Source organism: Abramis brama (assembly GCF_963993115.1).
Source record: "Abramis brama genome assembly, chromosome: 8".
Lineage (NCBI taxonomy): Eukaryota > Metazoa > Chordata > Actinopteri > Cypriniformes > Leuciscidae > Abramis > Abramis brama.
Window position 1 is genome coordinate 2,486,389 of NC_139970.1, and position 16,892 is coordinate 2,503,280.

Genomic DNA, 16,892 nt, shown 5'->3' on the forward strand with positions numbered 1-16,892 from the left:
GAAGTGTGACAGAATTAGCAAGTGATTAATATGAGTCTATAACAATCTTATTGTACAGTTGGAGAAATGCTTGGATTTAAAATTGTTTTAGCTTAATATTTGAAACTTGCATGTCAGCTACTAACATAAATATGTAGAAATATTTAGTCCATGTAAACACAATAAAATATTGTAAATGTAATAAAATCTGCGACTAGAAACACTAGACCTCAACAATATATGACACAAACTAGGGCTGTGCAACGATTAATAGCATCCAAAATAAAAATGTATGTTTACGCAAGTGTGTATAATATATGTGTGTGTACTGTGTATAATTATTTATATATAAACTCACACACATGCATGTATATATTTAATACATATTTGCATATATACAGTGTATATGTATTTATATATAATTTATATTAAATGTAGATCTAAATATTTTATAAGTCAATTTTTCTTAAATATATACATGCATGTGTGTGAATTTATATATACAAAATAATTAAACACAGTACATTATATAATGTATATTGTATATATTGTAATATATATATATAATCATGTATATTATAAATATAAATAATATAAATATAGATAATATATATATATTATCGCATCCAAAATAAAAGTTTGTGTTTACATAATATGAGTGTGACACTCATATTATGTAAACACAAACTTTTATTTTGGATGTAAATAATATATACACACCAATTATTGTTAACTAAAACTAAAAACATAAAAATGCAGTACTTGAAATAAAATCATTGCTGAAATAAATAAAACTTCTAATTATTTTACTTCAGCTGGATGCCAATGCAACATTTCTCATTTTTAAGTACTAGATTTAATTTTTTTTAATTTTTTTTTTAAGATGACAATACACAACAAAATGACCAAAACAGACAATATGATCAAAGGCTGTGCTAGTCTGTGGATGTGCAGATGAATGATGTTTCTCAGATTGTTCACGAGCGTCCTCAGAGTTCAGAGTTCACCGGTTAACTACAGCACTACAGTAACAACAAGCTCTTGCTCGTTTAAAGGAGGAGTTCACTTCAGAATTAAAATCTCCTGCTAATTTACTCTCCCCCACGTCATCCAAGATGTTCATGTCTTTCTTTCTTCAGTGGAAAAGGAATTTATGTTTTTGAGGAAAACACTCCAGGATGTTTCTCCATATAGTGACTTCAATGGGGTCCAACGGGTCGAAGGTCCAGATGTGAGTTTCAGTGCAGCTTCAAAGTCTCGACGCCAGTGGTTCTCAAACCTTTTACACCAAGTACCACCATAATGACCAATATTAAAATACAGTAGTGTAGTGGGCCTAACTGTTCAGCTATAGCTATGCACAGCTCAAACTGAGGCAGCTTTATTTCTAATAAGAATATTTATTATTGTCAGCCCCTTTTTATACAGTGTAAAACCCCAGTTTGAACATTAGCACTGCACTGTGCTGCTTACATACAGGCAAATAAAAAACTTGAATAATGATTAAATGAAAATGTATTGCACCTAAAAGTGAAATAAAAAATGCACTGATCGCTCTAGTCACACCGGTGTGATCGTATGTGCGATATTCAGTGATTCCTCTGCGTACCACTAGAGGGAGCCTGCGTACCACACTTTGAGAATCAGTGCTCAACACGATCCAGCCGAGGGATAAGAGTCTGATCTAGACAAACCAGCTGACATTTTATAACAAAATAAACATTTATATACTTTTTACCACAAATGCTGGTCTTGCACATCCACGAATTCACTTCAATCGTCCGAAATTATTGTTTTACCTTTTATTTATTTGTTTATTTGTAAATGCCGTTTGACTCAGTCTTTACTCGTTCTCTTTGTAAACACTAGATCTGTTCTTACACCTACGTCACGCTTGACCTTTCAACTTGATTACGTAATATGTGGCGCATCACAGCTAGAGCAAGACCAGCCTTATAAATGTCAGCTGGTTTGTCTAGATGCGACTCTTATTCCTCGGCTGGATCGTGTCGAGACTTTGAAGCTGCACTGAAACTCACATCTGGACCTTCGACCCGTTGGACCCCATTGAAGACACTATATGGAGAAACATCCTGGAGTGTTTTCCTCAAAAACCTTCATTTCTTTTCCACTGAAGAAAGAAGGACATGAACAGTATGGTTCGGCCGAACTCCCCCCGGACACCACGCCAAATACGCATTAAACTTTACTCCCTCTAATTGTCTGTAAGTGTGAACTCGTGAACACAGACGAGCGCACACAGAGAGAGAAGATAATTGTAAAATTAAATTTGACAGGCTAAGTTTAAATTTTGTTCTTGCTTGTGTTTTTTTCGGTCAAATGTCAGAAAGCATTTTGTATTATCCATCCGTATTTTTAAAATTCGTTAAATGACGGACACTTTACCATTAACACAGCCGTCATTATATGTCGGATTCGTCTTATTCGAACTTATACTTGATATTATTTTTAGAATAAGTGATTCGTTTTGCTATTATTGGTCCTGTGACAGGACTCCTGTCTATTCATTGTCAACTGTTTTCTATAAATTTAGTTTGTATTGGCTAACGTTTATTTAGCTAATGCGTGTCCTGTTTAAAATGTGCAATGTTCAAATGCAAAGACAGCACGTCACAAATAGAAAATCCCCCTTTCCCTGTGGGATTTAGTATCATATATGGATATTGGAATAATAAATTAAGTAGCCAATTTAAATAAATCACATGTATACACAATGTTCCTGTTTTGTTTTTTGTGTTTTTTACTGTTTTCTAGGGATTTCTTAATTTAAGACTAGTTGCCCAGCACACATTATATGCAATGCAATATTAATCATGACTAAAAAATGGTGTTGAGTAGTATTGAAACTTTGGACTTTCACTGTATATTGCAGTGCAGTGCAAGTGAAATTTTGGATTTGGGTCAAATTCAAAAACCTTTAGAAGTCAAAACTAGAATTATGAAGATAGGCATGTGTTTGTGTGTGTCTTGCATTCTCAAAATGATGACAAAACTATATTTTAGAAAACAACAACAACAACATCAAAAAACAATTATAATTACAAATACATTCTCATAGATAAATAAATTGGAATACATATATATCAAATTCCAGAAGTCAAAAATAAAATACCTGCTGTTGTCATGTTAATCAAACAACAAAACACAGCTTTTACAAAGATTAATCTATATTAAATTTATACAGTGAACATAGTGTTATTTTACATTTAATTATTATATTTATATATAACTTTATTAGTTAGGCTAGTAGTTTTGAATATATATCTGTGCAGGCGTGTAGTCTTTTTCTACAAATTGACCTCAACAAACTACCTTTCTGGCCTTAAAAATTCATAATACGGGGGGGGGGGTTTACGCTTCCGCGTGTCCATGGCCACTTCAGGACTGCGCTGTCGTCGTGTCCAGGCGCAGGTCCTTCATCAGATCTGGATCCGGCCTGGATCCGGCGGACTGCGGTAAACCTCGGGATAAACAGAGAGACTAATATTAGCGTAGATGCCATATTCTAGGTATTATCAACTGGCCGGAATTTTGAGATCGCAATAGACGTGAAGGACTATAATGCGTTAAGAGCTCGCTCAAGCACTGCGGAGCTAAACCATTTAGTGCTGTGTAAGTAATCAGCAATATTTTAAAATGTATACAATGTTTAATAGGGAGCCAGTGCAGTGTTGATAGAATCGGGCTAATATGGTCATACTTCCTGGTTCTGGTAAGAACTCGAGCTGCTGCGTTTTGGACCAGCTGTAGATTGTTTATTAAGCATGCAGGGCAATCACCCAGTAGAGCATTACAATAATCTAGCCTTGAGGTCATGAACGCATGAACTAATTGTTTCACATTTGGCATTGAGAGCATATGGCGTAATTTAGATATATTTTTAAGATGGAAGAATGCAGTTTTACAGATACTAGACACGTGACTTTCACCCAGGTTCCTAACCGACGACGAAGACTTGACAGAGCAGCCATCAAGTGTTAGACAGTATTCTAGATTATTACGTGAGGAAGTTTTTTGTCCAATAATTAGGATCTCAGTTTTTTCAGAATTAAGTAGTTGGAAATTACTAGTCATTCAGTTTTTTATATCAGCTATGCATTCAGTTAATTTTGTGATTAAGTTTCGTTAGGTTTTGAAGAACTATAGAGCTGAGTATCATCAGCATAACAGTGAAAACTAATTCCATGCTTCCTAATGATATCTCCCAAGGGTAGCATGTACAGAGTGAACAGCAACGGTCCTAGTACTGAGCCTTGTGGTACGCCATACTGAAGCATCTCTTTCAATAGCTTAATCGGTATAGGCTCTAACATATATGTTGTCGATTTAGATGATTTAACGAGTTTAGACAATTCTTCCTCTCCTATAGCAATGAATGAATCGAATTTTTCCTTAGGGAAACTACAATGCACTGCCTGATGTGATACTGTAGTAGACGGTTACATAGTTGTAATTTTCTCCCTAATATTATCAATCTTGTAAGTGAAGAAGTTCATAAAGTCATTACTGCTGTGCTGCTTGGAAATGTTTGGGGTTGAAGCTTTATTATTTGCTAATTTTGCCACTTTTTCAAATAAATATCTAGGGTTTTGTTTATTTTCTTCTAATAGGGTTGAAAAATAAGCAGATCTAGCAGCTTTTAAAGCCTCTCTGTAAGCAATCGAGCTCTCTTTCCATGAAATGCGAAATACCTCTAGTTTTGTTTTCTTCCAGTTGCGCTCCATTTTTCTGGCTGCTCTCTTAAGGGCCCGAGTGTGCTCGTACCACGGCGTTGGACTATTTTCTTTAATCTTCTTTAAGCGCAATGGAGCAACTGTGTCTAAAGTGCTGGAAAAGAGAGAGTCAAAAGTTTCTGTCGCAATATCGAGTTCTTCTAAGCTATCTGGGCTGCTGAGATGATGAAACTGATCAGGAAGATTATTAATAAAGCAATCTTTAGTGGCAGAAGTGATAGGTCTAACATATTTGTAACACGGAGTTGGCTTTGCAGCCTTGGCTAAATGAAGTTTACACGAGACCAGATAATGATCTGAGATGTCATCGCTCTGCTGCAGAATTTCAATGGCATCAACATTGATTCCATGTGATAATATTAGATCTAATGTATGATTACGACAATGAGTTGGTCCTGACACGTTGTCGAACTCCAATGGCCTGTATACAGTAGCCAGCACAAATCTCAAATGTGATTTACCATTTACACTAGATAGTGTTACTATTCTGTTCTGACCAATTGCGTAGCTTAAGCAAAGGCTTAACAGATAGCGTACAAATTGAAAAAAGAACTCCAGAAAGCAGTCTTCATAACTTTAGTGACTTTACTGGTGATTCACTTCTCAATATTTTTTCTGTAAAACTACAAACGAAGAAAAATATGTATGAACATTATGTTCACATTTACATACACATCCAGCTTAACATCACGGTTTGTACATAGTTCCTTTCACATAATCTTAAAGGGATAGTTCACTTTGAAATTAAATTTTGGTATGTTTTAGCTTACCTCAAGGGCATCCAAGATGTAGGTGTCTTTTTTTCCGCAGTAGTTTCAATTTTGATATTTTTAGGTCAAACCGTTCTTGTCTGTCAGTCATTTAATGCAGGTCTATGGTCACTGTCTCAAAGAGCATGCACAGAGTCCAAATTAAAACAATTCCCCGTCGTCCAAATTAAACAATTCCCCATCGTAAGTACACATTGATGGCCTAAGACACGAAACGAGCGGTTTGTGTGAGAAAACGAACAGTATTTATATCGTTTTTACCTCTTATACACAGCCACGTCCAAGTGATCTGAGGGCGCACGCATCCTGGTGTGTGACGTGTAGGCAGACTGGTGCATAGATATATACACTAGATGTCGCCTTAAAGACATTCGTTCCAATGAACTGCCGTAGACAAGGTGACATCTAGTGTATATATCTATGCACCAGTCTGCGTACACGTCAGATCATATCACTTGGACGTAGCTGTGTATAAGAGGTAAAAACGATATAAATACTGTTCGTTTTCTCACACAAACTGCTCGTTTCCTGTCTTAGGCCATCAATGTGTACTTAGATGGGGAATTGTTTAATTTGGACGACGGGGAATTGTTTTAATTTGGACTTGTGCATGCTCTTTGAGACAGTGACCATAGACCTGCATTATATGACTGACAGACAAGAACGGTTTGACCTAAAAATATCAAAATTGAAACTACTGCGGAAAAAAAGACACCTACATCTTGGATGCCCTTGAGGTAAGCTAAAACATACCAAAATTTAATTTCAAAGTGAACTATCCCTTTAAGTAATAAACACAGAGAAATTATATTCAAATGAGATAATGTACAAACAGAAGATAAACTAGCATGTACCGACTACAACATTGCACGTTATCAATAACACAAATCAAGTGTGCTTATAACAAAAATATAGCAATAATCTCTGTTCTAAAAATTCTTAAACACTTTAAATCACTATTTATTGTAAAATATTGCACTTACAGACATATATTTCCAACGTTTAAACGAATCAATAGTCGATAGAAATTGCGTGCCCGTTGTTCTTGACTGCGTTCACTGAGGGAAATCGAAAGTAAACGCCTCGGTTACGACTGTAACCTCGGTTCCCTGAAGAGGGAACGAGCGTTGCGTCGAGAATGACGCTATGGGGAACGCTTTGCGTGATGACGTCTTGAAGCACATGTAAAATCAGTCCAATGGTGTGGCGGAACGTCAGAGGCGGGTGACGTCACGTACCAGGAAGCTATAAAAGCCGGCCTGAAACAGAAAACGAAAGCTTCGTATAGTCTGAAGTCGGGCTGACAGGCATGAAGGAGATATGGCAGGGCGACGCAACGCTCGTTCCCTCTTCAGGGAACCGAGGTTACAGTCGTAACCGAGGCGTTCCCTTTCAAGGGAACTCGCGTTGCGTCGAGAATGACGCTATGGGGAACGTCTATACCAACGCCTCCATAGCTACAAGTGTCTGTCCCGTGTGAAATCTGGTGAGCAGCACTAGGAAGACAAAACATGAGACCCTGGAGCAGAGTCTAGATCCAGAGAGTAGAACCTGACGAAAGTGTGCGGTGAGGACCAGCCTGCCGCATCACAGACGTCCTGTAACGATACTCCTGATATAAGGGCCTTAGAGGCCGCCATACTCCTTGTAGAATGGGACCGGACAGCCATAGGAGAAGGCTGCCCAGCCGCCTCATAAGCAAGTGAGATAGCCTCGACCACCCACTTGCTCATCCTCTGCTTAGACACTGGACCTCCCTTGTTAGGAGACCCAAAGCACACAAATAATTGATCACTTTTACGCCACAGGGCAGCTCTGTGGACATACGCGTCTAACGCCCGCACAGGGCAAAGCAAATTATTAGCCTCCTGGTCAGCATTTTGAAAGGGAGGAGGACAGAAGGCCTGCAGAACAATAGGTCTGACCACATTAGTGGGGACCTTGGGGATATAACCCGGTCTTGGATGAAGAAACGCTTTAACCATACCCGGAGCAAACTCTAAGCATGACGGAGCAACCGACAATGCTTGAAGATCCCCTATCCTCTTGAGAGAAGAAATAGCGAGAAGGAAAAGAGCTTTCAGAGTTAAAAACTTCTCAGGAACCTCCTCAATGGGCTCAAAGGGGGCCAGGGACAAGCCTTGTAATGCAATGGACAAGTCCCATGGTGGCACCCTAGAGCGAACTGCAGGCCTCAGCCTCCAAGTGCCACGAAGGAAACGAGATACCAAGGGGTCTTTCCCCACAGACATTCCACCCAAAGGAATGTGGTAAGCACCTATGGCCGCCACATAAACCTTTAAGGTGGACGGGGTCAGACCTGCAGTGAACCGGTCCTGCAGGAACTCCAGAACTGTACCAATTGGGCAGTTGACTGGATCCAACCGACGGTCACTACACCAAGAAGTGAAGACTCTCCACTTCAGGGCATAAAGTTTCCTCGTGGAGGGAGCTCTGGACTGTAGAATGGTCTCAACAACCTCAGTTGAGAGACCTGACTCTATGAGCTGGGCCCCCTCAGAGGCCAAGCCCACAGGTTCCACAGTTCTGGGCGGGGGTGAAATATCGAGCCCTCCGCCTGGGACAGAAGGTCCCTCCTGACGGGTAGCTCCAGAGGAGGCCCGTCGAGGAGCGACACAAGATCGGGAAACCATACTCTGCCCGGCCAGCGCGGGGCTATAAGAAGCAGGCAAACCCGGTCCCTGCGAACTCTCTCCAGAACTCCCGGGAGCAGAGCAACTGGGGGAAAAGCGTACAGACGTAGCCTCGGCCACGTCTGCACCATAGCATCCAGTCCCAGAGGAGCTGGATGCGTGAGGGAGAACCAAAGTGGACAGTGAGACGTCTCTCGAGACGCAAACAGATCCACTTGAGCTTGGCCAAACTCCCTCCATATCAGCTCCACCACCTCGGGGTGGAGCCTCCATTCCCCGGGCCTCGGCCCCTGTCTCGACAGAGTGTCTGCTCCTATATTCTGGACCCCGGGGATGTAAGCTGCCCTGAGTGACAGTAACATCCCCTGGGACCACAAGAGGATATGGCGTGCCAAGTTGGATAACGGGCGCGAGCGCAAACCCCCTTGGTGGTTGATATAGGCGACTACCGACGTGTTGTCCGTGTGTACTAACACATGGTGTCCCCTGAGATCTGTGATAAAGCTCCTCAGAGCCCGGAAGACAGCTAACATCTCTAGGCGATTGATATGCCAGGAACGATGATGGTCTTCCCACAGACCTTGAGATGAGCGACCCTCCAGGATCGCTCCCCAACCCGTGAGGGAAGCATCCGTCGTTAGCAGTTTGCGACGACAAGGAGCTCCCAACACTGGGCCCTGGGACAGGAACCAAGGTTTCTTCCACATAACCAGGGCACGTAAGCATCGCCGCGTGACCTTGATTGTGCGAAATGGGTTGCCCCTCGGGGAAAACCCCCTGGTCCTGAGCCACCACTGCAGGGGCCTCATGTGCAGCAGTCCAAAAGGTATCACGTTGGAAGCTGCTGCCATGAGACCCAACAGTCTCTGGAACTGTTTGACAGTGAGTAGCTGGCCTAGCTTTACACTTTTCACAGCTGCAAGGATGGACTCTATACGTGGCGGTGATAGGCGCGCCTGCATCGACACTGAGTCCCAAACCACGCCTAAAAAAGTGGTCCTCTGGAGTGGAGAAAGCACACTCTTCTTGGCGTTCAGCCGTAACCCCAGCTCTTTCATGTGGGCGAGAACAACATCTCGATGTTGAACCGCCAACTGATGCGACTGAGCTAAAATCAACCAATCGTCGATGTAGTTCATGATGCGAATACCCTGGAGGCGCAGCGGCGCCAGAGCTGCATCCATGCATTTGGTGAAAGTGCGGGGTGATAAAGCTAGGCCGAATGGAAGAACACGATATTGGTATGCTTTGCCCCCGAAAGCAAACCTCAGGAACTTCCAATGACACGGACGGATGGAAATATGGAAATATGCGTCCTTGAGATCTATCGTGACAAACCAGTCCTCGGACCTGATCTGTGGCACGATCTGTCTCAATGTTAACATTTTGAACTTGAGCTGCATGACTGAATCGTTCAGAACTCGAAGATCTAAAATGGGACGCAATCCCCCGTCCTTTTTCGGAACAATGAAGTACCGGCTGTAAAACCCGGTTTCCCTGTCGGAGGGAGGTACATATTCTATGGCCCCTTTCTCTAACAGAGTGTTCACTTCCTGTTCCATGACCAGAACCTGCTCGGGGCCCACCACTGTGGGCAGGACCCCCATAAACCGAGGTGGGCGTTTTTTGAATTGTATCTGATACCCTTTTTCCACGGTCTGCAGGACCCAACGAGAAACATTTGACAGTAGCTTCCACGCTGTCAAAGATTCTACTAGAGGTACCAGCCTCTCGAGACTGGTTTCTGGATTTTGTTGTTGTTGAGCAGTCAATTCGTCGCCCTGTAACGGCGCACCGGCAGGGAACGATCGAACAGACTGCTCTAACACCCTCCTCGGAGGGGGCGGGCATCCCGAGGCCACTACGTTTCCGGGTGGTCCTTGAGATATGTGCTCGCCGGAGACCGCTGCGCCCTGTAACACCGGAGGCGGCAGGGTTAGCAGAACGGTCCCCTGAGGGTACCGAAGAGAGACGGGCACCGTAAAAAGAGGTGTTAACCGCTCTGCTTCGGGGGGGACTACCCTCATTAGTCCTGAGCCCTCGGACGTCAGGATTTCTTCCCAGCAGCCTTCTTGGCGGTAATAACGGTCCGCAGATCCGCTTTACCCCTCGAGGACTGCTGGGTTTGAGCGCGCCCTCCGTGTCCCCGAGATTTTTGTGGGGGAGCACGGGAGGACACGCTCTGTTTCTGAGTGGCACGGTGCTCAGCGCTCTTTCTAGAGGAGTGAGGCTGCTCCCGCTCGGAAAAACGGCAGGCTCCTGCGCTGGGGCTGCGCACGAGATGGCAGGAAGCGTTCGTCGAGCTTACTTTTCGAACGAACGTCCTGCCTATCTTCTGGCCACTCAATAGACAGTCTGTCAACAGCTCTAGTAATGACATCGAGCAGTTCCTCAAACGCATGAGACTGAGGTGGCGAATCCTCAGACTCAGCTTCAATACTCACAACATCCAACTCCTCAGAGCTGGATAGTTGCAGTACTGGTGCCTCTATCGGGGGGGAAGAAACCGCCGCGCGTGCTTCCACACCCTGATGAGAGGCACTGGATCTGTCAGTAAGAGGCTGAGATAAGGCAGAGCCCGTCTCAACATCCACTGACAGATCCATTTGCGAACCCCAGGTCTGAGATCGCCGCCGAGCCTCAGCCGCGGCGGGACCCGAGCCCTGGGGAACGTGGTCGGGATTGAACCGAGCCAAGCGGGATCGGAGCGTCCGCAATGGAAGCGCACAGCAATGCACACAGTCACCACCCTCGAGTGCTGACTGGGCATGCTCCTCTCCCAAACAAACAACACAAAGAGTGTGAGTATCACCTCCCGTTATATAACGCGGGCAAGGATGAACACACACTCTAAACTGCTGCTTGCTCGCCATACTGAATATATATATATATAGACAGACAACACCAAATAACAAGGACAGATTTCAACACAGAGCGCGACTGAAGACTCAGAAAGCTTTCATTTTCTGTTTCAGGCCGGCTTTTATAGCTTCCTGGTACGTGACGTCACCCGCCTCTGACGTTCCGCCACACCATTGGACTGATTTTACATGTGCTTCAAGACGTCATCACGCAAAGCGTTCCCCATAGCGTCATTCTCGACGCAACGCGAGTTCCCTTGAAAGGGAACTATATAAACATAGTGCAGTACCTTAAATGTCCAGTGGGAGGCGGAAAAGAAACACAGCTAAACATAAGCAACAGCACAGTTACATTAAGCACTAACACATTATTTTTCCATATTTTCACGTTCCGTGTAATAGAATCGCCAATAACTAGGGCACATTCAAAATAATTATATTTGAAACAAGACTTCTCAGTAATTCTGAAGATATTACTATAAATTACAGCAACACCTCCCCCTTTGCCTTTCAGATGAGGTTCATGTTTATAACAGTAATCTTGCGGGGTGGACTCATTTAAAGTAATGTAATCGTTTGGTTTTAGCCAGGTTTCTGTCAAACACAGCACATCTAGATTATAGTCTGTAATCATATCATTAACAATAAGTGCTTTTGAAGTAAGGGATTGAATATTCAGCAACCCGAGCTTTATCATTTGTTCATCCGTATTATATCTGTTTTTTATTTGTTGAACATCAATTACATTTTTACCCTTAAATGGGTTTAGGAGTTTTTTGTATGTCCTAATTCGGGGAACAGACACAGTCTCTATATGATGATATCTAGGTGAAAGAGTCTCTATGTGATGGGATTTATCTGACCTTGGTGACGCGAGGCCGCTAGCAGACGGTCGGTTTAGCCAGTCTGTCTGCTTCCTGACCTGAGCCCCAGATTGTCATGTTTTATCTCTAAGACTATGTGCCATATTACTAGAGAGAAGAGCAGCACCATCCCAGGAGGGATGAATACCATCTCTTTTCAACAGGTCAGGTCTGCCCCAAAAACTTTTCCAATTGTCTATGAATTCTATATTATTTTGCGGACACCACTTAGGCTGCATTTACACTGCAGGTCTTGATGCCCAATTCCGATTTGCTGACTATATTCGATTTTTTTGACGACCCGCTTACATCATCTTTTAAAAGTGACCCGTATCCGATATTTGCATTTACACTATACACTGCCAAAACAACCCAATGTAGACGTTCTGGCCCGGAAAATGAAGTAAAACAGCTCGATATGCAATGGATGCAGAAGCAGACAAAAATATTATAGTGATGCGCGGATCGCGGTTATATCCGCGGGGGCTCTGTGGATAATCCGCGGATCGGGCGGGTCAAGTAGGCTAATAAAAATAACATTCTGATTAATTTCGGGTGGGTCGCGAGTGGATATGATAAATCATTATTAACGAAAATATTAACTACATTCTCTAAAATATGAGTATGTTCCATTCCAGTTTAAGTTTCAAGGGAGTAAAGCCTGTTTATGCAATTAAGAAAATTAAATTCTGTCAAATAAATTTTGTTTTAAAGAAATGTTCATTTAAAAGCAGCGCTCATTCATATTAGATGCGCGCATCAACCGTCGAGTCCGCTGTTGAAGGTGACGATCATCTATCCTCACGCGTAACAACACATACGAATACATAATTTGACCATCGGGTACGGATACTTAAATCTGAGAAAATTATTGGTGCGGGTGGATGATTTGTTTTTGGCTGCGGATTCGGGTGAAGTTGGAGCTCATCTGCGCATCTCTAATTATTCAGTGTTTTGCTTTCCGCACTATTTTCAAAAATCAGCAAAACATTGCTCTCGTAAGGCGGAGAAAAAAATACTCCACTGTGTTGAGCCTTCGTCCTCCATCGCACCATTAATAATGTGATCGCAGTTGGTGTCCACCTGAGTTGACGTCCCTTTTTTAATGACGTACGACTCGCATTTACTGGGGAATATCCGATTTGTCTGCTTACATGGCACACGCAAATGCACGTATCCGATTCATATCCGATTTATTACCACATATGAATGAGGCCTGAATCCGATCTGAGAAAATCGGAATCCATGCGTTTTTTTCCTGCTTACACGTTCACTGGTCATATCCGATCTGTGCCACATGAGAGGAAAAAATCGGAATTGGGTCACTTGAACCATGCAGTGTAAATGGGGCCTTAGACAACCAGCCATTGAGTGAGGACAGTCTACTAAGTATCTCATCACTCCTGCGAAAAGTAAGGGGGCCAGAGCAAATTACAGTGCCTGACATCGTACTTGCGAGTTCACACACCTCTTTAATGTTATATGCTATAATGCTATAATGTTATAATGCACTTTAGTGTCATTAGTGCTGACGTGAATAATAATCTTAGAGAATTTACGGTTATCAATAGCCAGCACTTTTAAATTTGCTTTGATGTCAGGCGCTCTGGCTCCCGGCGAACATGTGATATGGTGGCTGGTGTCTCTATTTTCACGTTCCGTGTGATCGAATCGCCAATGACTAGGGCACATTCAACAGGATTCTCAGTGGGTGTTTCACTGAGTGGGGAGAATCTGTTTAATGTTGAAATCGGAACGAAAGAGTGCTGTTTTGTTCCGCGACTACAGCGTCTCACCGTCACCCAGTTGCCCTGCTGCACGGGCTCTACAGCCAGAACCGAACAATGTACAGAGTTCACTAAGCTAGTCACATCCAAAGCAGTATCTAAAGCCCTTGCACTCTTACTATCCCCATTTAAAGTTTGGATGCGTGTCTCTAGTTCTGAAATCTTCTCCGTCAGCCTGACTATCTCCCTGCATTTATCACATGTAAAGTCCTCGCTCTTGACAGAGAATGCTATACTATACATGTGACACAAAGTGCAAGTGACAGTAACAGGAGAAGACATTACTCACCGTGTTTGTTGACTGATCCAGTCAAATGAGTTTGCTATTTTGTGTTCATGCAGTACATTATGCTATCTCTGTTGAAGCGTGTTTTCTCAGGTTACTGATGCACTTACATGCACAATAAGGAAAATATATTTTAAGTACAATTGTTTCAAAAGTTAATGCACTTTAAAAAGTGAATCTCATTTCATTTCAATAAAAGATGCAATGCTTGATTTGGTTTATATTTGCTTATTTAGCTCGCTTGCGCCCTCTTGTGGGCATAAGAGACAATACAGTACTTTTTTTCCTCTAACTTTAAGTATTGCCTTCAGAATTCGAATATAATGCAAATTTTGCTAATATTTAAGAAAGAAATTCGAATTTTATTTTTCAGCCATTTTGACAGCCCCAGTTCCTAAATACACGAACGTGTCCTCGTGTTGTTGGCATTGCTACACAATGATAGTGATTTAATCCACCATAATACACATCTCTAATACGTGATTGTATTTGATTGCCTTTCCTAATAAGTAATAAGTAATAAGTAATAAGTAAGCTCTTTCTCGAATCTTATGGCTTGCTTTGTGATTCCCCTCTCCAGGTGTGTTGACGAGCAGCGGTGCTCCGGAGTGAGTGGTGAGGGCCACTTTCCTGAAGGGTGGGTAACTCGCGGGCCACCCTCGCCCCTTCTGCCCCTTCTGCCCCTTCTGCCCCCTCTGCCCCCTCTGCCCCCATGGCTTGTGTCCATGAGCAACATGCCCCTTCCCCCTCCCTCTCCGGGTTCAGCACCCCGCTCTCTGATCCGCCCTTCTGCCGGCCGGATTCGGAGGTGCCGGCGAGCACCCCAGACACCGAACTCACCCCGACCCAATGCGTCCTCCGTAACGTGCTCTCCATCGACCCTGTCGGGGGCGGCAGCGGCACCCACAGCAACAGCCCCACCCTGAGCGACGAGCCCACCAACTTCTCCAACAGTGTGCTGAAGCTGCAGGAGGGTGGAGCCGAGGGCGGAGCCGTGCGCAACCAGTCCGACAGCTTCCGGCTGCAGGCGGGCGGAGGGGGCTTTCTGGAAGGCTTGTTCGGATGCCTGAAGCCAGTGTGGACGATGATCGGGAAAGCCTACTCGACAGAGCACAAGCAGAGCCATGAGGGTGAGTACCACAATCGGAGACAGCAAGCAGCAGAGTTAGAGGGCCCTGTTTTAACGATCTAAGCGCTTGGTCTAAAGCGCACAGCGCAAGTGCACTTAGGGCGTGTCCGAATCCACTTTTGTTAGTTTAACGATGGGAAAAATGGTTGGTGGTCCCAGCGCATGGTCTAAAAGGGTTGTCCCTATTCTTTTAATGAGTAATGGGTGTGTTTTGGGCGTAACGTGCAAAAAACCAATCAGGGTCTCATCTCCCATTCCCTTTAAAAGCCAGTTGCACTCACGCCATGGCAGAATCGCTATTAACATTGCGGATTCTACAAGCGGAAAGACTGCTCTCGGAAACGGAAAGGAAACGGATCTGCTCTTGTGCGAGGTTAAAGCATGCAAGCAGACCATCTACGGGACAAGCCGGATTCCACCATATCTTTATGTACACAATAATAATCTTTTAAATTATAATCCTTAAATTTTTTATATTTGGCATGTTTGTGTGCTGCTCGGCGTCCCTGTGTGTGTAATAAGCAGAGTTTACGCGTGCTGTGAGTCTATTTCAGTTCCTCAAAATAGCAACGCACCAACAATGCACCTGAACACACCTCGTTTTCAGACCAGCAACCCATGAGCGCACAGATGGGCGCAAATGCATTTGCTATTTAAACAACGTGGCGCAGGACGTGAAAATGATAACTGCGTTAGGCTAAAACTAGCAAAAAACTGGCGCTGCATTGCACCAGGTGTATGATAGGGCCCAGAGTCGTTTCAGGCGGGGATAATGAAATGTCTCTTCCAGATTCCTGGGAGGTGCCGTTCGAGGAGATCTCCGAGCTGCAGTGGGTTGGCAGCGGGGCGCAGGGGGCGGTTTTCCTGGGCAAGTTTCATGGTGAGGACGTGGCTGTGAAGAAAGTAAGGGACATCAAGGAGACTGAGATCAAACATCTGCGCAAGCTCAAACACCCCAACATCATTACCTTCAAGTGAGTGAACGGAAACATGCACAACACCATCACCCTCAATTAGAATCGATCATTTAAAGTGTTTTCCCATCTTCATCTGTCTTAGTGTGTGATGTTGCTGTTTGAGCATGAAAAAGCTCCAGTTATTCTCTATGTCAGTGTCAGTGTTTCTGAACTCCTGAAACGCCTCCATTGTAGTCTTGAGTTTCTTCCGGGAACGAACACATCACAATATTCCTCATTTAAATAATTAATACGCAGAATAAAGGGGCGGGGCCTGGTTGAGTTAGTAAGTAGTGTGTTAAACTGGGGGTTATGGTAAGGGGCGGGACATTTCCCAAACACACTCGAAGAGCTTGACCAATCACAACACACTGCTCCAGCCGACCAATCAGAGTGTGCTTTTCAGAAGGCAGGGCTTCATAGAGACAGGAAGTAAACAGAGCGTTACTGACAGACTGGGAAGAGAGGAGCTGCAACAATGGAGAACATGAGGAAAATAATCAACATTCAAGCAGGAAAACCTGTTCTAGTAGAGCCCAGACACAACATCAAGACTTTGTACAAGAGCATGATAGGTCCCCTTTAACTTTTAAAATGACATGTGCAAGCTTCAAGTTAGTCCGGTTTTTGAGAAATCAGACTAACAGACCTGGGTAACGTGACTATGTCTTTGTCCAGCATGTACTTTATGCAACTGGACTTAACACTCCGAAAGACAGAGTGCAACCTGATTCGGTTGATCAGCGAATGATCTGTGTGTTTTTTTTAAGTGTAAATCTCACCCATAGCTGATTTCATTGATCAACTCAATCACTGTCAAGAAAGTTCATGGATTCAGTTCAGAACAATCATG

General features: G+C 43.5%; 1 protein-coding gene across 1 annotated transcript in view; it reads left to right on the forward strand.

The window, feature by feature from the left end:
* map3k12 (mitogen-activated protein kinase kinase kinase 12) overlaps nt 1–16,892 on the forward strand; it is a 40,030-nt gene that overhangs the window by 1,432 nt on the left and 21,706 nt on the right. The window contains exons 2-3 of the mRNA XM_084121439.1: nt 14,535–15,084; nt 15,874–16,057. Coding sequence (XP_083977565.1) covers nt 14,667–15,084; nt 15,874–16,057 — 602 coding nt within the window. The 5' untranslated portion in view covers nt 14,535–14,666. The remainder of the gene's footprint in view (nt 1–14,534; nt 15,085–15,873; nt 16,058–16,892) is intronic.